Source organism: Heteronotia binoei, chromosome 1 (assembly GCF_032191835.1).
Source record: "Heteronotia binoei isolate CCM8104 ecotype False Entrance Well chromosome 1, APGP_CSIRO_Hbin_v1, whole genome shotgun sequence".
Lineage (NCBI taxonomy): Eukaryota > Metazoa > Chordata > Lepidosauria > Squamata > Gekkonidae > Heteronotia > Heteronotia binoei.
This window is the reverse complement of record NC_083223.1, coordinates 19722996-19746243: the sequence shown is the minus strand read 5'-3', so window position 1 is coordinate 19746243 and position 23248 is coordinate 19722996. Positions and strand designations below refer to the sequence as shown.

The window sequence follows — 23248 nt, the reverse complement described above, 5'->3', positions numbered from 1 at the left end:
TTCTCCCTTACTTGCCCCATCTTACTGCCTTCATGACAGGCACTCAACCGTCAAGTTTGCTGTTAGAGGGAATGACGGTGATGATGAAGAATATATCCACTGGTGCTATTTACAGTGTTAAGCCCCGCTGCACAGCCTCAAGTCATGCATCGCATTGGAATTGCAGGGCCTTACCATGCACACCAGAGCACAAGCTGCAGCATGTGTTTGCGCCGACCCCGTTCCTTCAAAGGGCCAAAGCACATACTGCACCCTACCGCTTTATTCTTCTCTTAAAACCCAACGTAACGTAAAGCTGAGCAACACATTTATTAATGTGCCCGCATCTACGAAAACAGCAGATTGGCTCAACCCAAAAAAAGCAGACTATATTCATCCACGTGTGGCTGAAGGTAAAAACTACCTGGCTCGTGTGTGATTAGACCTCTCCATGTTTAATTTCGCTCTTGAGATAGGTACAGACATAATACACATTTTAAAATGGACAGCCTTCACCACTTCTTTTTTTGCACAAATCCAGGTACAACGCGGTTCTCTCAGGAAAAAAAAAAACACAAGACCGGAACCAGAGTTATATTATCGTCACGTTAGACGACATTTTCGTCATTTCTTCGGGAGAGTGACTCTTCTTCACTTCCTTAATAAACTGTTCAAGTGCCGTGAAATAGCCTTGGCATTGCCAAGTGTCGTTGTGAGTGCCGTCTGGAAATATGGCCAATCTTTTAGTCCGGGCGGGGGAAAGTTCATATAGCTGCTTCATCATGACCGGAGGGATCAGCTGGTCGGAAAGCCCAGAGATGAAGAGGGAAGGCATTCTGCACTGAGCGATTTTCCGGTAGGACAGGAACTTGTTTTTATAGCACCACAGAGGAAGGTACCTCATGGGGAAGAAAGAAAAGAGAGTGCTGGCCATGTGCGGGATGCTGAGGAACGTGTTCTCCACCATGATGGCGGAAATCCTATGAGAGTTCTCGGACGCCAATTGAATGGCGACCGCTCCCCCCAAGGAACGCCCAAAGAGGAAAATCTTTGTCTTATCGAGGTCCGATCGAGTCATCACGTAGTCCAGCACGGCCTCGGAATCTAAATAGAGGCCTTCCTCGCTCGCCTCCCCTTCGCTTTTCCCGTAGCCTCGATAGTCGACCAGCAGTAAGTTGACTTTCAGGTTCACCAGCATCAGCAAGGCGTTGGGCAGCCTGTGGCCAATGTTCCCGGCGTTGCCGTGGAAGTAAATGACGGTGGGCGGGAAGGCGGAATTGTCCCCCGTGAACCTGAGGAGGATCAGGTTGAGCAGTACGCCGTCTTTGGTTCGGATGAAGATGTTTTCGTGTGGGATGCCGGTGGGCATGGGGACGTAAAGCCGTGAGGAGGAGGGCTGCTCGGGGAAGTACAGCAGCACATCCTGGAACTTATACAGTATACCTGCTACAGACAAAACTATTAGTAGAGGTAATATCATGCCTCCGTACAAGTGAAACGTTACTATCAGAGGCAAGAGAGAAATGCGGCAGAGACCCCAAGACCACGACGCCAAGGCCAGCAGCCACTTCTCAACGAAAGTCCAAAGCATCCATGATCTTTCCATCATAGTAGCCAACTAATCTTCAGTCCACATGAATCCTGGAAAAAGGAAGAGAAACAGTTGAGTTAATCCCTGGCAATAAATAGACTCTCTTTAGCTTGAATAACGAAATGGTTAACGGTTCTGTTTGCAGGACTCTGAGCGCAACCTAAGTACAGTTGCCCATTTTTAAACTCCTCTGATGTACCAGCATGAATTAACAGGCTTCTGCAACCGACACCTCAAGGAAAATAAACTGGCCAACAAGGGTGTCAAACATGCGGCCCGGGGGCTGAATCAGGCCCCAGTAGGACTCCTATCAGGCCCTCGAGCAATTGGCTCTTTTCTGTTTCCTTTGCCCTCTCTCTTGCTTCCTTCTGCATCTCAGCTTGCTTTGCAAGGCTTGCTCAGTTGCACAGGAGCAAAAGAGCAAAACCTCAATTTTCTCCATTGGCTGAGGCTCCTCCCCCTCCTGGCCCCCTGGGGAGGAAGGGAAAGAGCCAGAGCTTCCTTTGCCCAGTGTCCTGGATCCCATGGGAGAAATACAAAGAAAGCACCATTAAGATCAAAAAGTGCTAATGTTTTAAGTATGTTTTATTTTAAGGTGTTTTTTTAAAAAAAAAATCCTTAGACGTGTTTGTCTGTGTGCTTTTCAAAGTTGATATCTCTGCTACCTAATCTTAAATAGGTACACACATGGCCCGGCCTGACACAGCCTGGCCCGACAAAGTCTCATTTATGTCAGATCCGGCCCTCATAACAAATGAGTTTGACACCCCTGAGTTATAAGCAACGTTCCCTCAAAGCTGCAGAGTCTTGTGAGCAAGAATTCTGCTTTGTGAGCTACTGGCATTAAAGTGGTGAGCTACTGCATAAATTATTGTGCTCTGGAGTCATCCTTCCTGAGCTAAGACAAGAATGTGTGAGCTGGAGACTAAAAATCTGTGAGCTCATGCTAACTCAGCTTAGAGAAAACACTGGTTTTAAGTACTCTTCCCTCCCTTCAAATTTGTTCAGATTTCATAAATGGAACCGAGTATGGGGTGGCAGGGAGACAGATTCAGGCCTTCCCCCTCCTCACCTCTCAGGTTTCACCTATGCTGCCCCCTCTCCCCACCACGCATGAACAACCAATGTATGTACAGTCAGGGTCAATTTCTAACACCAGGCAAGCATAATTTAAAACAATCAATTTGCTAAATGAAGCTGCAGAGTGAGTTGTGCCGTCTGCCCACAAATGTGCTTTGGAAAGCAATACCCAGGATTTTCTCCCATTTAAAAAACGAAGAAGAGGCTGGGGGAAAAGTAAAAAAAATTGGCAGTCCTCAGATTCTGAACCAGGGAAAGTGAACCTGGATGAGAGAGTCGCCAAAAGGGCGCTAGTGTGATGAGTCGCCAAAAGGGCGCTAGTGTGATGATGTCACCAAGGTTTAATTAAATTCAAACAGACGCATTTGCTTGGCACCAAACCGGCAGTACTTCCAGGGATTCATCATGTAAAAAATGCAGGTGGGCTTGTCAGTAGCTCATCTAAAAACTAGATAAGGACAAAGAATTCCCTCTGCGCTCTTGGGGCTCTGCGTGTCGCTTTCTCAAACCCGCCGTTCTGGCTGCAAAATGATTCCCCACCCCAGCATTCAGTTACAAGTAGGCACAAATCCATTCTATACACAAAACGAAATGTAAATGCTTAGGAGGATGAAAAGTCATACGTGAAAAGTCATCCGCCTCACTGCCAAGCGTTAACACCACCCTCCAGTGGCAAAATGGCCAACTGCAAGTAATATATCCAGATGATAACCAACAGGAAAAGGGGCTAAACTTGTAGTGTCACTTAAAAGACACACACGTTATTATCCTAGCAGATGAAGACTGCCACAAATGTTACAAAGAAGGTAATACCCTAGAGAAATAATGCATACAGTGGAGCTCATACAGAAACATGTCTAGAAGAGAAACGTTAGAAACATCTGGTCATCCAGGAACCTAGAAAATGCTGGTGTCCCAGACTGCCCCCAAATGGGTTTTACTAGCCCTGAAAAGAACAGAATGACGGGGAAAAACAACAGATCTAGCTCAATTAGAAACATAGGACTGGATCCCACGTAAGATTACTACAAACAGAGGGGGTACAATATTCACTTTATGGACAGAAGACCCTTCTATAGCAAAAACCTTCCATGGAATCCAACCCTTCACTGTGTCCAAAAGAAAAACTCCAGACATTACTTTCTCCTATGACAATGCTAAGATAAAACAAAATGGAGGTTGCCATCTCTTCTTAAAAACTCACAGTTACTCAACTAAAAATATCAACCAAGCATACAAAGCAAAAAAAGATGTTAAAAGTTAAATTTCTAGAATCAAAACTTGGGAATGCACATTCGGCCTGAGATGGACCTGTCTGTAATAGACAGCAACAGGCGAAGTTAAACTGGTCTGAACTAGTTCAGAAGCCAGGCAAAAGTGTCACATGCCTAAGCAACAGCAGAGATAGGTCAGACCACCAAGTTATTAACCAATCATATGTTTTCCCACCAAAAGGTCTATGCTGGAGGTTGTAACAAAGTTCCTTTCTAATTTCTGTTAAGAGCATTGTGTAAATTCAAATCAGGGTCCTTGAGAGGGCTTCTCTTGGACCCGTTCATGTAAAATAAATCATGTTTTGTTTTTTCTGTTAAGGAGTCTCTGGTTTGGGGTGTTGCTGTTTCCAGAGCCAACCTTTAGGGTGACCTCGCGTGTCAAAGAAATTCCAGGGCACAGATGTGGGATGGCCCCTCTCAGAAGTGGGCTGGCTTTCAATAGCAGCGGACTAGGCAAGTCCTTTCTGTGGCATTTCCCACCTGCCTGTCCAGTCACCAGGCAACGGAGCACAATCAGCCCTGAAAGCCCACCAGTGGCAAAAGCCCACCTGTGGCCAAAGCACCAGAGGGCTTTGTCCCTTTCTCCAGCCTGCAAAGTCAGGAATCCTTCAATTCCTCAACACTCATCCACATCCTTCTCCGTCCTCTTCTTGCCCTCAATTCCAGATTCTGTACTTGCTGCTCCATGAAAATTTGTTTAAACAGCAGCACTGGGGTGGGTATGAGGGAACTCTAGCTCTCAGAGACAGACCAAGACTGGGATAATCTTAACTGACCTTTAGTGCACTAAACCAGCCTACGGTCAAATAACTGTGCTTTCGATGTCCACAAGACATCAGAGTAGGATTCCAGGTTGCACAGATCTGCAAAACTGGATTCTGCCACTGATAGAATTAAGTCTCCTTGATAGAGTTACCAACCTCTAGGTGGCACCTGGAGATCTACTATTATAACTGATCTCCGGGCGACCAAGATGAGCTCCCCCAGGAGAAAATGGCTGCTTTGGAGGGCGGACTGTATGGGGCTGTACCTTGCTGAGGTACCTCCCTTCCCCCCTCAGGCTCCATCCCCAAAATCTCCAGGTGCTTCCCAACCCAGAGCTGGCAACCCTACTCCTTGGCCAAATCAGGGCCCATGGAGTAGATAATTCTGAAGCCAGGAGGGGAGACCTTTTCCTGTTGTGGAAAAGTTTAGGGAAACTTAAAATACATGCAACACGTACTTTCCTATCAAAGCAAAACATATTTTGGTGCTTTACAAAATACGCATCATTAAGAACATAAGCGAAGCCATGTCAGATCAGGCCAATGGCCCATCCAGTCCAACACTCTGTGTCACATAGTGGCCAAATACACATACACACTAATAGCCACTGATGGACCTCTGCTCCATAGTTTTATCCAATCCCCTCTTGAAGCTGGCTATGCTTGTAGCTGCCACCACCTCCTGTGGCAGTGATTTATAACTTCAGCAAACAGAGTTGTACTAATTGGCATGTTTATTCATACATTTTTACTTTGCCATCTGAAGAACTGTTTCATTGCAATAAACTCCACTGAACAGACCCAACCAGGATCCAATACACCTGCTTAGGATGGCATAATTAGCTTTCTACAACCAAAATTGCAACTATACCCAATAACTGAGACAGCTGCAAACTGCTGCATGCTATGCTACCCCAGCACACACACATTAAAGTTTAGCCTTCTGAGAAGAAGAAAAAACTCAAAGTTGAAATTAGAATTATTTTGTAGTAAAGAAAAAACATATTTGAACAGAAGCTCTCTCATAAAGTCACAATAAGCAAAATCACTAACATATCTGGATACCAAATTAACACTGAATTCTTTAATATATTATCAAATGCACTGCAGAATATTGTTTAAATTATAACCTTGCAAACATACTGTATCAATTATGTCAATTATTTGAAGTTGTGCCAAAGTCGTGCCAATTAGCTGAAGCTGTACCAACTGTTTGAATTGTGGTCTCAGGCTGTGCCAATAGTCTGAACTATGGTCTTTTGTTTTAATCTGTTTTATATTTATGAGAGAGTTTAATTTCGATGATATGCTTTATTTATTATTATTGTAGAGCTCTCAATGCTGTAAGCCACCCTGAGCCCACCTTGAGGGATAGGTCAGGATATAAATCGCAAATTAAATTAAATTTCTACAGTATACATAAGAATTTCTAATGCTATAAATTGTCTTCTTTTTTTGAGTGAGCAAAACACTTGCCTTGAATAGCATTTAACCCAATTAAAAAAAGGGGGGGGGGGATATTTCATAGGAATTTTTTTGAGTCCTCTTCAAAATATTCCCACTGGGAAAAGATGTTTCCCAGGCCTTCTCATCTCTGCTCTGGAGCCTTGCCATGCTTTGGGACAGAGGGCTTTGCCTAAGCCAGGGGTGGCCAGACTGTGGCTCGGGAGCCACTTGTGGCTCTTTCACACATATTGTGTGGCTCTCCTACTGCCCTGTTGGCCAGCTTGGAGAAGGCATTTGGCATTTGTCTTTTTAAATCACTTCTCCAAGCCAAGCCACCTGGTGGATTGTAGAATGCATTTATAATAATAATAATAATAATAATAATAATAATAATAATAATAATACTTTTTATTTGTATCCCGCCCTCCCCGCCAGGGCAGGCTCAGGGCGGCTCACAGCGTACGAATATAAAAATACAATAAAACCATACATAGCAATTACAGTTACAATTATAAAATCATCATTAAATCATTAACAACTTACATTAAAATTAACATTGTGGTGCTATAACTTAGGTCTTTATTAAAGTTCAGTGGCTAAAACATGTCCAGCGAGACTTTCTTGACTCGGTATTAGGTGAAGGCTATTTTGAAGAGGTAGGTCTTACAGGCCCTGCGGAATTGGTCTAAACATCGCAGGGCCCGTACCTCCTCCGGGAGTTGATTCCACAGCAGTGGGGCTGCAATGGAGAAGGCCCGATTTAAAGTTAAAGTTGCTTTCTTTCTACCTCCCCCATCTATTTGCCTTCCTTCCTTCCTGTCTTGCAGCTCTCAAACATCTGACGTTCTTGTCTTGTGGCTCTCAGACATCTGATGTTTATTCTGTGTGGCTCTTACGTTAAGCAAGTTTGGCCACCCCTGCCCTAAACCCATCGGGTTGGAGCTTTTGAACTGGAAGCCTTTCTGCCAACCATCTACAAAACAGAGGAAACTTTTCTTGTTCCCAGTCTGGACACAGCCAACTTCATGCATGCCTTTAACAGTCATTTGCAAGGCTTGAAAGCTGTAACGCACTGGGGTGGGATGGAAGGGAAGGAGGACTTTGAACATAGTTCAGGGACCAATTGACAGGCGTGCAAGGCACTGAGGAGTACTCTGCAAAAGACTCTGGACTCAAGTCTACGATGGAACCATATCGCCATCTATGTTAACAGGACCAATATGGCTGTAAAGCAACCTATGGATTTCTGAGCTTCTCTGCCAGAGCTACAAATTCCTGATTGTACTGGAAATACTTCAAGCAGCATGGGAAAACTGTAAAAGGAGGCATGTGATACTATACAGAAAAGGCTCAAAGACAGCACTGTATGAAGACTTTCAAGGACCAGCTGCTTTATTTTCTCTCATTTCAGATTCTAAATGCAGATAATGATACAGGAAAAATGAAAGATCCCCTGTGCAAGCACCAGTCATTTCTGATCCTGGGGTGACGCTGCTTTCACAACGTTTTCACAGCAGACTTTTTATGGGGTGGTTTGCCATTGCCTTCCCCAGTCATCTACACTTCCCCCCCAGCAAGCATTTTACTGACCTTGGAAGGATGGAAGGCTGAGTCAACCTTCAGCCAGCTACCTGAAAACCCAGCTTCCACCGGGGATTGAATTTAGGTCATGAGCAGAGCTTAATACTGCAGTACTGCAGCTTTAACACTCCACGCCACAGGGCAAGTAATGACGTAGCCTTTCACAACTTGAACATGAATCCCTTCCAGCAACTGTTTATCAATATTTATAACTGAGACTGGGGGAGGGAGATTTTCCAAAGACAGAAATTTATTTTTAGGTGGAGAATTTTATATTTCTAAAGTTGCATTGTTTTCTAAAATTGTAAACCATGAAAATAGGCCACAGGTGAGAAAATATTAAGCAAACTTAGCAATTTCAAGTAGTAATTAATATTTTTCAAGCTATTAACCCAAGGAATTGTGTGAGCAAGTCACACACAAATTTTGAATTGTAAATGGTGGGGAAACCACAAACATTAAGTCAAATAAAATCAAGTTACAAATTTACCCAAGTGGTTCTAAAAGGCAAATAAAAACAAAAGATAAATTTCTTGTCAGTCAGTCTCCTCTCACCTTGTAGAACAGGTGTCACAATCACAATGTGATATGGAGCTAACAAGTATGCTACAGAGAAATGGAGCCTCCCTCCCGCCCTCCCCCCCCCCCGGCACCGATTGCCATGTAGGAGTGTTTAATTTTGTTGAAACAGATGAGAAAACAGTCATGTCCACAGTATGTCATGCACAGTTCTTTGGATGCGCTAAAAGCAATGTGTCAACAGTTTTCAGTGGCTTTGATTTCACCAACTCCCTTAAATTTATCCTAATAAAAAAATGAATGCATGCTATAATGTCTTTACATTTCTCATAATTATTATTCCATAACAATTTTCAAACTTAAAAGCTTTGAGCTTGTCTGGACATTCAAGGCACTCTGGAATTTCCCCCCTAACCGATTACAAGTCCATATATTTACTGGAGGCACTTTATGAGGATAAAACTAGCATTGAATACTTTAAAATTTGTTTACCTAAGTATCAGCGCCACTAAGTGAGATCACACTGTTTACGATGTCTGAAAATTTTTCCAGTTCCAGTTTTTCTCGAAAACCCACACGTCACTACTTTATAATCAACCTGCTCCAATATTGCTTGAAGTACTGCATAACCAAACATTACACAGAGATTTAATTTTGCATTCTGGAAAAAAATTATATGGTGCTAATAATCATATTGGAAAACCAAACATTATGAAGGGATTTGATTTTTGCATTCTGGAAGAGCAAAAGGCATGCTCAAACAACCCTTTCATAAGAGAAGTCATGTTGGATCAGGCCAAGGGCCCATCCAGTCCAACATTCTGTGTCACACAGTGGCCAAAAAAACAGGTGCCATCAGGAGGTCCATCAGTGGGGCCAGGACACTAGAAGCCCTCCCACTGTTGCCCCCCCCCCCCAGCACCAGGAATACAGAGCATCACTGCCCCAGACAGAGAGTTCCAACAATACCCTGTGGCTAATAGCCACTTATGGACCTTTGCTCCATATGTTCATCCAATCCCCTCTTAAAGCTGTTTATTATCTCTCTGTACTGACCCAGTCAACCTGTGGTCCTTCTAAAACTGAGTATAAATGCTAACTGACAGTCCTTAAGACACAGGGTTAGGTTCTGGAGGAACAAGCACCTGTTAGCAGGCAATAGCACAAAAAGAAGGCAGCTCGTGCAGTCTTAGCCAAGTACCAACTTCCTAAATTGCTTGCACAAGTAATCTCTTCCATTTTACGCCAGGAACTGATTTCTAAGAGGAATAATTCCCAGAACAGCAGAACGAGGGGAGAAAAAAGTCTAAACAATAAATACTTTAAGTGGGGTTTTGTTTTTGTTTTTTTTTAAAAAAACCCTATTTAACCAAATTAACTGCCTTGACAAAAAGCACATCAGCCCAAAGTTCAGCCAGTGCCCTCAAGTCTACTTTATGAAACTGCTCACAAAGAGTTTAAGTCTCAAACTTTTTCAGCCTCTGGGCACCTCTGAAATTCTGGTGTGGGAACTCAGAACTGCCACAAAATGCTAGAGAAATGGATTAGACATAATTCATATAATAAGCCTCCAATATTACAGGCAGAAGCTCTGTTGAAGTAGATTCCTTTTTAAAATAACATATTGGTCAAAAAGAATGCATACGCACCAAATAAGTATACATCCTGAGCTGGCTAAGAAACCCTCTGCTGACAGCTTCTGTCTTCCTTTTTTAGGTATCTAATACACACTTATGCGAAAAGGGGAAAAAACCTCTCAAGAACCAGCTATTTTTAACCTACGCTAAGGGTGGATTTGATTTAAATAATTATTTAAATCACTAGTCAATAAGACACGATTTAAACCATGGTTTTCTACATAAAGACTAATCCTTGCTGGCCTTACTATTTACCACTCACATGAGAGTTTCATTTTAGTATAATAACTTTTCAGGTTAATTTTAGTTACATAGATAATAACGAAATCAGTGCAAGGTGAACTGTCTCCAGTTTAACAGATGGTTCGTATTTGGACAACTAAATAGTCCTTAACAATAATCATTTAAATTGTTTTATCTAACTAAAACAACAACATTATACAGCATACATGTTCTTGTCCGTCAGAGTGTTACTCCACATTGTGGACTGTAGAACTGGTGCCGAACTTAGAATTTAAAGTCATAAAAATACTGGGTATGTGAAGAAGAAGCATGTGATCTCTGCAGACACAAATTCAGTTTTGAGAACTGTAAAACCAAGCATAGGTGATAATATCTTTTAGATAGAAAAAATTCCCAATAATCTTATGGGAAACTTCTGGAAGAGCAGGACGTTGTGCATTAGAATTCATTTAGCAAAAGAAATTTAAACATTGCATAAATGTAGAGCCTCATCATACATACTTAAAACTAATCCTTATTTCACGATGAATAACCTTTGGACTATAATGTATTGTAAATAAAAAAATATCTTTAGATAAGATTTTTCCTCAAAAAGCATTTCATTTTAATAAATCTAATTTAAATTTTTAAAAATTCAATATAAATAAAATCTTATTTGTTTGTTTTTAAAAATTGATTTTTATCCACCCTGCCTACACTATTTTTTGTACAATGATAGTTGGTGCTGAAGAGCTGGTGAGACCTCCCTGCACTTGCATACAGTAAGTGAAAGATTCTGGCCAGATTTTGACAAGAACATACATGATCTTTGTGAACAGGACAAAATTTGATATAATGATGTATCTTACTATTGATTTTCATCTGATTTATACACATTAAAACTGAGAAGATTTAATTGCTTCAGCAAGTTTTAGTTAGGGGCATTAAACATTTTAGCCATGTGGTCAACAGTGGTTAGTCTGAAGCAAGTCTTACCATGTTTTTGGAATATCAGTCCACTATTTCCATTGGTAAAGTACTTTATATAAAAAGTCTCTGACTGTATTATACCACATTCATTAAGCACTCAAAAAACACCACCAACCTTGCCCACTTTTTAAAGACACTGAACAGGTGCCAGGAAAGATATATACAGGTATCACGGCACCCACTGGGACCCCTGCAATTAGGTTTGCTATGTTTAGCTTTAAAGGTAAGAAAAAGCTCTGTCCGTTTTGGCTGTTAAAAGTTTTAATGTGAAAAGTACACTATGGCTCACAGAACCATATGCCATCAGAAACCAGTCTTTAAAGTGCCACAAAACTCCTTTTCCTTTGAAATAACAACAGTAATTCCTCTTAATTGGCTACCTTAGGCCAAGACCAAAATACGTCAACAAAAGTGAGCTAAGCCGGGGTGGCCAACGGTAGCTCCCCAGAAGTTTCTTGCCTACAACTGCCATCAGCCCCAGCCAGCATGGCCAATGGCTGGGGCTGATGGGAGTTGTAGGCAAAAAACATCTGGAGAGCTACCGTTGGCCACCCCTGAAAGCCTTAAGCTTAGGCCAAAAGACTGAATGACAACACGAGAAACTAGTCAAACTAGCTGGTTGGCAATTTCTGGCACTTAAAAATATTCCAACCCCCAAGAACTACCCGAAGTTTCACCTCTCAAGTCGCATTAATGAGAGTTTATAATATGCAAGGAACGCTTCTTAAATCTGGAACAGCATCAGTCTCTGCTCTTTTTTTTTTTTTAAAAAAAAGATGTTTCATTTAATATTTGTCTGGCTTTCCTATTTGTACATTCTTTACAAATGCATGAAAAATGCCATTACGTATTTATGAAGCAGAAAAAGCATGCTTCAAAAAGACTACCCGCATATTTGCATACCAACTTCTAAAAGGGTGAATACAGCAAAGATCTTCATTTTGTGAAATCAAACTGGTTTTATTAGACAAAAAACCCCACCCCACTCTTCAATGAGTCATACATATTCTAATTACTTTTTTTTGGAGGGGGGAATCACATCTTACTCTCAGGCGAAACAGACAAGCCACTGCTTGTTACTCCCAAACTGAGACTTGATTATTCTTCTGTCTACAAAATGAAATTAGTAACGATAGTTTCATAACAGACTTAAAGGTTCAAGTAAGGCTATCCTGTCCGGTGCCCAAATAAGGCACCCTGAGAAGTCTACGACCCATCACAGGCCACTGTGCTGCCAGCTTGGGACAGCTTCTACCACAACACTATGCATCAGGTATGAACAACTGATTTGACAATTTAAGTACTCTCTCCTCTCTTCCTGAACTCAGCTAAAACGTACCAGCCTACCAGTTATAACCAACTAAAGATCACCACATTGTTGTGGGAGACTCGCTGAAGATGTCCACAGTGTGTTGTGATGGCTCGGGGGAGGGGGGGGACAATGGGAGGGTTTCTAGTGTCCTGGCCCGACTGATAGACCTCCTGATGGCACCTGGTTTTTTTGGTCATTGTGTGACAGAGTGTTGGACTGAATGGGCCTGTTCCAACATGGTTTCTCTTATGTTCTTATGGGAAAAGAGCAATCTCAATTTTAGACATTATTAGGGAAGGGATTGATGATATTGTATTGTTATTACATATACGGTGTGACGAAAATATTGTGTACATGTTATTCTATTTCAAAAAACACATAAGACAATGCTCAGTGAGGATAAAAATAGCTGCCAAAATGCCACATCTTCTTTTATAATGAAATGAGAAATGGTGGTTTTTTTAACTAAAAGAAAAAGACAACTAGAGGGAGAATTTAACAAAAATAAACTGATGTACAGTTTGGTTAAAGTTTTTCTCATAACTGAATGATGCTCATTCAGCACTTAAAATGATATGCAGATGCAAACAGACAACTTTCATTTCCACAGGACAATAAAAGGAGCAATGACTCACACTCAGAATGGCACAACAAATACAAGTGAAAACCGAGAGGCATTTTTTAACAACGAAAACTGTGTAGATGCACAGCTACATCAACACCCTAACACTACACTGCCAGAGAATCCTTCAAAATCTACACATGTAATGCAGAGTACAGTTTTGATATTTAAATCCTAGCAACTACTGGTTTATCCACTTCACAAAAACACTTTATTCAAGTTCACTCAGTCTTTCACACCACAGCAAGAGCAATGCTTGTCTACTTTAAACAACAGTATAAACAGTGGTCTTTAGCATCCTTCTTACAAACACACACCACCAGACAAACGACAAAGTTCACAAACCTCGCTATACATCCCTCAGATTCCACAACTCTTTACCTCATGATGCAACCTCACATTAAAGCATTTCATTTTTTTAAAAAAACCCTACTATATCCTCACTTTTCCTCAAAGCTTTTATAAAAGTAGAACCAGAATTCACCCCTCGTCTTCCTTGCGTGACTACAGCTGTGATCACACACACTAAATAATGCACTTTCAATCCATTTTCAATGCACTTGCCAAACAGATTTTGCCAATTCACATAATAAAATCCAGTTGGAAAGTGCATTATTTCATGGGTGTGAGATTAAAACAAATTTCTTACAAATGAAACTCCTCTGCCTGCTTAATCGGGAGTCTGCCTAAGAAGAAGACTGCAGATTTATACCCTGCCCTTCTCTCTGAATCAGAGACTCAGAGCTGCTCACAATCTCCTTTACCTTCTCCCCCCATAACAGACACCCTGTGAGGTGGGTGGAGCTAAGAGAGCTCTCCCAGAAGCTGCCCTTTCAAGGACAACTCCTAGGAGAGCTACGGCTAACCCAAGGCCATTTCAACAGCTGCAAGTGGAGGAGTGGGGAATCAAACTCGGTTCTCCCAGAAGAGTTCAGGCACTTAACCACTACACCAAACTGGCTCTCCTGGGCAAACTGAGGCGCTACTTCGAGAGCAGAAAGGAGGCGCACACCTGTATATAAACATATATATGAACATATGACGCTGCCTTCTACTGAATCAGACCCTCAGTTAGTACTGTCTGCTCAGACTGGCAGCGGCTCTCCAGGGTGTCAAGCTGAGGTTTTTCACGCCTACTTGCCTGGACCCTTTTTAGTTGGAGATGCCGGGGATTGAACCTGGGACCTTCTGCTTACCAAGCAGATGTTCTACCACTGAGCTACCGTCCCTCCGCAGAAACCCAGAAAAAGCAACCTAGGCCTGGAAAGGGAAGGCCAGGTCGGCTTCTACAGCTCCACGTTGCGCACACGGGCAAAGACGGGTCTTCCTTCCTGCCCTCCCAGTCTTTCCCCGGCGGGGCAACTGCTACGGCTTGACCGCCGGTCTCCCCCTGACCGCACCCACCTCATCGTCCTCCAGCAACCCCGCTCCGGCTCCCCTTGACCGGGGCGAACTTCTCCCGCGCGTCGCCGTCCCCTGCTGCTTCCTCCCTCTCCTCACACCAGAACCTTTTCCGCCAGCCACCGCTTGGCACAAAATACTTCCGCAATTAATGCCAACCGTGACACGGAAGAACAAACCAGCCTCGACCAATCCGCTGCTTCGTTTCAACCATTGGCTGTCCTCCGTCAGCCTATGAAAAAGTGCCTGACAGCCGGAGAGGAATACCGCGAGATTATGGCGCATAAAGAACGGAGCGCGCATGCGCAGGAGGCCTTGCCTTTCGCTATAGAAAGGCTCGCTTCAGTCTTTCGATGACTTGGAGGAGTGTGACCCGGAAGTAGTGCCTCAAACTGGCCCAAGTAGAAGCCCCTCAAGGTAGGGAGAGAGAACGGAGAGTGCCCAACGCTTACACGCACTTTTCTCCCGCTGCAGCATTGTGATAAAATGGCTTTTTTAGGTTGCCAACCTCCAGGGAGAGGGACCTGGGGATATCCCAAAATTATAGCTGATCTAGGGTTGCTGGGTGTGGGCTGGAAAATACCTGGAGATTTTGGGGGTGAATCCGGGAGAGGGTTTGGGGAGGGGAGGGACCTCAGCAGGGTGCAATGCTGTAGAGTCCAGACATCATCGCAGCTGGTTTCCCCAGGGGAGCTGATCTCAGTCAGCTGGGAATTAGTTGTAAAAGTGGGTGATCTCCAGGCCCTATCTGGAGGCTGGCAACCCTAAGCTGATCTCCAGACTACAGAGATTAGTTCCCTTGTAGAAAATGAATATTTTGGAAGGTGGACTCCCTGGTATTGTACCCCACTGAGGCTGCTGTCCTCCTTGGGCTCTATTCCTAAATCTTAAGAACCAGTTTGGTGTAGTGGTTAAGTGCGCAGAGTCTTCTCTGGGATAACCGGGTTTGATTCCCCACTCCTCCACTTGCACCTGCTAGCATGGCCTTGGGTCAGCCATAGGTTTCGTAGGAGTTGTCCTTGAAAGAGCAGCTGCTATGAAAGCTCTCTCAGCCCCACCTACCTCACAGGGTATCTGTTGCGTGTGTGCGTGGGGGAGGTAAAGGAGATTGTGACCACTCTTAGATTCAGAGTATAGGGCGGGATATAAATCCAATATCTAATCCAATCCAGAAACTCTCTAACCTGGAGCTGTCAACTTTACCAGCCAAGGGGGACCTCGCACCCCTACAATCACTGTGTTAAGTCTGGCATTACAGATGATCTCCAGATGACATAGATTGGTTACCCTGAAAATGTGGAGCAGACTCTATGTTTTATCCTGCTGAGTTTCTTTCCTTCCCCAATACTGCCTTTTCCCAGGTGCCACTCCCAAATCTCAGGAATTTTCCCGACCCAGGGTTCTGCTTCCCTTCCGTTGCTATCAGACAGCTGGTGTGGCAACTAGGACTTAGAAGACGTGGATTCAAATTTCTGCTCAACATGAAGTTCCCCTGCTGACTTTAGGCAAGTCTCTGTCTCTCTTAACTACCCCACTTCATAGGGTCTCAGCAACTGTGAGAAAGATAAGATTATCTAGGGTTGCCATCCCTGGCTTGGAAAATTCCTGGAGATTGGGGGAGGCGTGCCTGGGAGGGTGAAGACAGAGAGCACTCAACAGGAATGTGATACCGTAGAGCCCGTGCTCTGGCACTGCTGTTTCCTTCAGAGAAACTGAAGCCTGTAGTTTGGGGGTGGCCAAACTTGCTTAACATAATGTCAAATGATTGAGAGCCACAAGACATGAACGTCAGATGTTTGAGAACCTCGAGGGAAGGAAGGAAAGACGGGCAGGTGGATGGCGAGGAGGGAGAGGTGGAAATAAAGCAAGTTTAAATGCATTCTCCAAGCCATTGCAGGATTGCTATGTCTGCTTGCTAGTGTTCAGTCTTCTTGAATGGTGGATAGTACCCTATCTAGGGTTGCCAAGTCCAATTCAAGAAATATCTGGGGACTTTGGGGGTGGAGCCAAGAGCAAGGGTGTGACAAGCATAACTGAACTCCAAGGGAGTTCTGGACATCCCATTTAAAGGGACCACACACCTTTTTAAATGCCTTCCTTCCATAGGAAATAACGAAAGATAGGGGCACCTTCTTTTGGAGCTCATAGAATTGGACCCCCTGGTCCAATCTTTTTGAAACCTGGGAGGTATTTTAGGGAGAGGCAGTGGATGCTATACTGGAATTTTGGTGCCTCTACCTCAAACAAATAGCCCCCCCCCCCCGATCAATTCTCCATTATTTCCTATGGGAATGTCTCCATAGGGAATAATAGAGTTCCCAGCAGACATTTCCCTCCCCTCCTCCCGCTTTCTGATGACCCTGAAGCGGGGGCAGGGCCTTCAAACTGGGGGATCCCCTGCCCCCACCTGGGGATTGGCAGTCCTAACCCTATCTGTACTGGTCTACAATCTATAAGCAGCATTCTGCTTTGCCTATGCAATTTACTTGAGCCTTCATGTACACTGGAGCTACAGCTGTGATACTATGTGTGCTTATTTGAGAGTAAATCTCGTTGATGGCGGAGAGATTAATTTCAAAGTAAACGTGCATAGGATCAGGCTGCATGTGACTTGAGTACAGCACAGCTGGTTCCAAAGTAGTTAGATTGCATTTTTGTGCACTACTAGGGCAAACAGTAACAATAAACGTCTTCATGACTTCACAGAAAGATATAACTCCGATTAAGGTTGTACTGTAAGTCAGAAATCCTTTTCACATTTGTCACACAGCACGGGACCAGCGGCCACCGCTCTGGTAAGGGTCTGTCTGGGAGGGCCTAGAGCACTCAAGCACCCCTTAATCTTCCTTTTAGTAAAACCTTTTAACTGTGACGGAAGAGATGTGAGGATCCAGGCAGTTTAACAAGAAGTTTAATATAAGTGCACTAGAACAGTGGCTCCCAACCTTTTTGGCACCAGGAACCGGTTTTGCGGAAGACAATTTTTCTACAGACTGGTGTGTGTATTTGTGGGGTGCTGGGGTTTTTGCTGCCCCCCCCCACATCCCTGCCCTCCCATGGGGGGCTTTAAATGGGGGGTAGCTGCCCCTTCCACCTGCCCGGGATAGGCAAAAGGGGTGGTGCGGCAGCTCTGCCTTGCTCTACGGCCCAGTTACTGACAGGCCACAGGACCGGTCCACAGCCTGGGAGTTGGGAATCCCTGCTCTAGAACAAGAAGTGTGTAGCATTAAACGTTTAGTGCAACGGTGAAATAAGAAACAGTAAAAGTTGGTTTAAATAAATAAATTTATTTATTACTTCCCATTTATATCCCGCCCTCTCCGCAAGCGGACTCAGGGCGGCTTACAACATTATAAAAACAATCAATCCAATAAAACATATAAAACCATAATTTACATATATTAACTTTAAAACCATTCTATAGTGCTATTTCAGTCCAGTATAGGCGGTATTGACTTCTCGACCAAGATCGCCAGCGTTCTGTAGGATGTCCGGTGGCCCAGACGTATCTGACTAGATTTCCCTTCTCTAAGTCAAACCAATTCACTCACCCTCCCTGGATGAGGGATCTCTCTACAGCTGAGCTGCAACTTCCTCCAGTCCAGCCTTAGCAGAGAGAACAACTTCCCTTTCCAACCAAGCCTATTTATGCTTTCCTCCCAGATCTCACTCCCTTTGGGCTAGTTTTCCCTCTAAAACTCTGCTACCCAATCAGAGGGACAGAAGGAATCCTGGGAGATGTAGGCCCCTGAATCTACTCCTAGGCAGGCTTCTCCCTGCCCTCTAGGCCACACTAGGCCTCAGATCATGACAACATTTAATCAGAGAATAAAGATCTGTTGAATACAGCAGGACTTAATTATTTTGTTACAATTCTAGGAAAGGTTGTCAGCGGCTGGAAGAATTTTACAGAACAGAAGTAAAAGGCTGACATTTTAATCATTTTGTTCTTGCAGCAGAAAAGAGGGCCAAACCAAGATGTCTTCCATCCCTGCTTCGCATACGCCTTCACAGGTGACTGTGGCATCACAGGTCCCTTTTGCAGACCTCTGCTCAATTTTAGAGCAGGTACAGAAATGTAAATTCCGGCCAGAGAAGACAAAGCATTTCAAAGATTTTTTAGATTCCTGGAGGAAATTTCATGACGCCCTTCACAAAGATAACAAGGACACGACGGATTCTTTTTATCCTGCCATGAGACTTATCCTTCCACAGCTCGAAAGGGAGAGGATGGCTTATGGAATTAAAGAAACTATGCTGGCTAAGCTGTATATCGAAGTGCTAAATTTACCCAAGGGGGGGAAAGATGCTCTAAAACTTTTAAATTATCGAACACCTGCTGGCTCGCGGGGAGATGCGGGAGATTTTGCTTCCATAGCCTATTTTGTGCTGAAGCCAAGATGTGTCAAGCAAGGCCAGTTGACCATACAGCAGGTGAACATTCTTCTAGATTCTGTTTCTACTAATAACGCTTCTAAACGGAAGGATTTGGTCAAGAAGTCTCTTCTGCAGTTAATCACTCAGAGCTCAGCACTTGAACAGAAGTGGCTGATCAGAATGATCATCAAGGATTTGAAACTGGGGGTCAGCCAACAAACCTTATTTTCCATCTTCCACCCTGACGCCGCAGAGTTGTTTGGCGTCACAACTGATCTGGAGAAGGTATGCAGGCAGCTGCACGATCCTTCCGTATCTCTTAGCGATGTTTCTATTTCTCTCTTTTCTGCCTTTAAGCCAATGCTCGCTGCAATCGCCAACATACAACAAATTGAAAAGCAGATGAACCATCAGAGTTTCTACATAGAAACCAAGTTGGACGGCGAGAGGATACAGATGCACAAAGACGGCGATGTGTACAAGTATTTCTCACGAAATGGATATGATTATACTCAGCAGTTTGGGGCATCGCCCCTCGAAGGTTCGTTGACTCCGTTCGTTCATAACGTTTTCAGGAAGGATGTTCAGAACTGCATTCTGGATGGCGAAATGATGGCCTACAACCCCACGACGCAAACCTTCACGCAGAAGGGAAGCAAGTTTGACATCAAGAGGATGGTGGATGATTCTGAACTACAGACGTGCTTCTGCGTATTTGATGTCCTCATGGTGAATAGCCGGAAGTTGGGTCATGAGATGTTGAGCAAAAGGTATGAGATACTCAACAAACTCTTTACCCCAATAACTGGTCGAATACAGGTCGTTCTTAAACATCAAGCCAGCACCCGGAAAGAAGTTATAGATGCTCTAAACGAAGCTATAGATAACAGGGAAGAAGGAATTGTAGTGAAAGACCCCACATCGGTTTACAAGCCAGATAAACGTGGAGAAGGATGGCTGAAGATCAAACCAGAGTATGTCAGTGGGTTGATGGATGAGCTAGACCTTCTCATTGTTGGGGGCTATTGGGGGAAAGGCCATCGTGGTGGCATGATGTCCCACTTCCTGTGTGCAGTTGCTGAGATACCTTCACCAGGTGAGAAACCATCTGTGTTCCATTCCATTTGTCGTGTCGGTTCTGGCTACACTATGAAAGAGCTGTATGATCTGGGCTTGAAATTAGCGAAACACTGGAAACCATACCGTAAAAAAGATCCTCCTTGTAATATCTTGTGCGGGACAGAGAAGCCAGAGGTATATATTGAGCCTTGCAATTCAGTCATTGTCCAGGTTAAAGCGGCTGAGATTGTGAGTAGTGATATGTACAAAACTGATTGTACGTTGCGTTTCCCTCGAATTGAGAAGATCAGAGAGGATAAGGAGTGGTATGAATGTACAACTCTTGACCTTTTAGAGCAGCTCAGAGGCAAAGCATCGGGGAAGCTGGCAACAAAGCACCTTGACGTTGAGCACGATGAGCCGCAAGGGAAAAAACGTAAACCTGTACCCAAGGTTAAAAAAAGAATCGGAGTCATGGATCATTTCAAAGCCCCCGACCTTTCTAACGTCAGCAGACTTTCCAGCATATTTGAAGACGTGGAGTTTTGTGTTATGACAGGGACAGAAAGCTGTCCGAAAAATGAGCTAGAAAGCAAAATAGCGGAATTTGGTGGCAGCGTCGTACAAAACCCAGGCTCGGACACGTATTGTGTTGTCGTAGGGACTGAGAACATCCGAGTGAGAAATATTATTTCTTCCAACAAGCATGACGTTGTGAGAGCAGAGTGGCTTTTACAGTGCTTTGAAAGGCAGGCGTTTGTGCCGTGGCAGCCCACTTTCATGATTCACATGTCCTCCGAAACGAAAGAACACTTTGCCTGCAAGTATGACCGTTATGGCGACAGTTATACCGCTGATACTGATGTGACCCAGTTAAAGGAGTTGTTCTCGAAGATGAGCAACTTGAGGGAGAAGATCTCTTGGGACGCGATCGCTGACCTAGAAGCACGATATTCTTGGGACAGCTCTGTGCTCAGTATGTTCAGGCAGCACACTGTTTACCTGGACCTTCCTGAAGTGAATGATTCGAGACATAAAGTTAATCAGACAAGGCTGTTAACCAACTCATTGATGCTTCGTTTTCATGGAGCGAGAGTCGCCTTGCAGCTGGAGGAAGGGGTGTCCCACGTAATTATCGGGGAAGATCGTGGTCGGGTAAAGGAGATCAAGGCAATCAGACGAACATTTAAAAGGAAATTTAAAATTCTGTCTGAACAGTGGGTAAAGGATTCCATAAGGGCTGGGGAGTTACAAAATGAAGATGTTTACTTGATTTAAATGAGATTTTATTTAGCAGGGAAGGAGATACTTGATGTAGTTTACACGGGGCTTGTTTTGTAGCAGGAACTCCTTTGCATATTAGGCCACACACCCCTGATGTAGCCAGTCCTCCAAGAGCTTACAGAAGGCCTTGTGAGAAGAGCCCTCTAAGCTCTTGGAGGATTGGCTGCATCAGGGGTGTGCGGCTTAAGATGCAAAGGAGTCCCTGCTACAAAAAAAGCTCTGATTCTTACACAAGAGAATTTTGCCAGGCTCTTTTAAATCCTCCCTTCTCTGTTTTAATTTTAAGTGTGGGGAATGAAATAAAGCTTTCAAATACATTTCAGAAGAAAGAGAATTGCCATTGCTTGGGGGTTTCTCTCCTTTTAATCTAGGTTGGTGCTTCTTTTACATAGTGGCTAAAATATTCCTAGGCTGATTAGAACTCAGTTTGAAGACTTGTTAACCTGCAACAATTTGAACCCATTTAATCATGCTGAGGCCGAGAAGTCAACATGGCTTTAAAAAAATATCCAAGCATTATAGTAGATGGGCAGTTAGTCATTCTGAAACTGCTGTCTGCTTGAGAAGGGGAAATAGATCTATCTTTTAAAGTTTTCTGATGATAGAACTATGTTGTGGCAAATTGTAGGCCATTATAGCAAGAATTTGCTCTGTCACATTGCACCTTCTGGCGCTAACCACCAGGGGTGGAATTCTAGCAGGAGCTCCTTTGCATATTAAGCCACACCCCTGATTTAGCCAATCCTCCAAGAGCTTACAAGGCTCTTTTTTCTAAGCTCCTGGTGGATGGGCTACATCAAGGGGGTGTGGCCTAATATGCAAAGGAGATCCTGCTAGAATTCCACCCCTGCTAACCATGTAATCTGCTGTAGCATGTTAGTTGTAATTAAAAAAAATACATTAAATTGCAGTCTCTTAAAATAAATTATGCAAAGGCCAGTTTTAGGCATGTTTTATGTAAAGTGGAATTGTTTGACAACATTTATTTTCTCCTCCTGACTGACTACTTTTTTAAATCTAAAAGAAAGGATCTATATTGAGTTTTTATTTTTGTGGCCTTAATTTCCTCTGCGCTAGAATCCAAAATGTCAGATTATTACTGTACCAAACATACCCAAGAAATCACTGTGGTCTCTCAAGAAGGGGAATTTTGGGGTAATAATCTGAACGCGAGTTTGAACAAAAGAGAGGTCTGGCAGTATTGAAATAATTGGTTTTAAACAGCTTTGCACTTTTAGAACATAAATTAGTTCCACAGATAGTGTAAGATATTTTTTCATAGTCTCTAAATATTCTGTACTGAATTATACCAATAAAAATGCTTGTTTTTTTAAAAATAAAGTTGTTCTGTATTAAATTACGAAGGAACCCGCAGCAAAGATTTTAAATTTATTTAAAAGCTTCTTAACAGAGACGTTGCTAACGTCATTATCATTTCCAATCAAGGGGTGGCCAAATTTGCTTAATGTTAGAGCCACATAGAATAAACATCAGAAGTTTGAGAGCTGCAAGGAAGGAAGGCAAATAGATGGGGAGGGAGAGGTGAAAAGAAAGCAACTTCAACTTTAAATGCATTCTCCAAGCCATCAGAAAGAAAGAAAGAAAGAAAGAAAGAAAGAAAGAAAGAAAGAAAGAAAGAAAGAGAGAGAGATGGAAGAATGGGGAGGGAGAGGTTGAAAGAGAGCAACTTTAAATGCATTCTCCAAGTCTCTAACGTTGGTTGGCTTGGTTTGGAAACACGATTTAATGCCTTTCGCAAGCTGGCCGATGGGGTGGTGGGGGCTTTGAGAGCCACATAATATGTGTGAAAGAGCTGCATGAGCCTCCTGAGCCACAGTTTGGCCAGCCCTGGATCAAAAGCCTTTTTTGTTGTTGTTGACAGGATGCCCAGAATGTTTTTTCCCATAAGGACAGACTTGTGTAGCTTCCCTGTTGTTGCCACTGACATCATCTAGTGGCAATGTGTCTTCCACATGGTAAATTTCCCCATAGTTTCCCTGCCCAAGTCCCCCAGCAGTGGCCATCACCCACCTCGCCTTGCCAGCATCGTTTTCAGTTTGTTCGTTTTTAAATCAGCATCTATCTGGTTCTCTGAATTCCCAGCTGTCAC

The 23248-nt window shown here is 43.5% G+C and overlaps 2 protein-coding genes across 2 annotated transcripts; one reads left to right on the top strand and one right to left on the bottom strand.

The window, feature by feature from the left end:
- Nucleotides 1–415: 415 nt before the first annotated feature.
- ABHD13 (abhydrolase domain containing 13) lies at nucleotides 416–14604 on the bottom strand. The gene is made up of 2 exons (XM_060231747.1): nucleotides 14422–14604; nucleotides 416–1620 (listed from the first exon to the last, which is right to left on the bottom strand). Exon 2 carries the CDS (start codon nucleotides 1586–1588, stop codon nucleotides 572–574), a length of 1017 nt encoding a protein of 338 aa, XP_060087730.1. The 5' UTR covers nucleotides 1589–1620; nucleotides 14422–14604; the 3' UTR covers nucleotides 416–571.
- Nucleotides 14605–14732: 128 nt separating this feature from the next.
- Nucleotides 14733–22479, top strand: LIG4 (DNA ligase 4). Its single transcript, XM_060231734.1, has 2 exons — nucleotides 14733–14835; nucleotides 18375–22479. Exon 2 carries the CDS (start codon nucleotides 18397–18399, stop codon nucleotides 21130–21132), a length of 2736 nt encoding a protein of 911 aa, XP_060087717.1. The 5' UTR covers nucleotides 14733–14835; nucleotides 18375–18396; the 3' UTR covers nucleotides 21133–22479.
- Nucleotides 22480–23248: the final 769 nt, after the last annotated feature.

Bases quoted from the DNA above. Each gene is read 5' to 3' on its own strand.
- ABHD13 (XM_060231747.1), bottom strand. From the start codon at position 1,588: ATGATGGAAAGATCATGGATGCTTTGGACTTTCGTTGAGAAGTGGCTG.
- LIG4 (XM_060231734.1), top strand. From the start codon at position 18,397: ATGTCTTCCATCCCTGCTTCGCATACGCCTTCACAGGTGACTGTGGCA.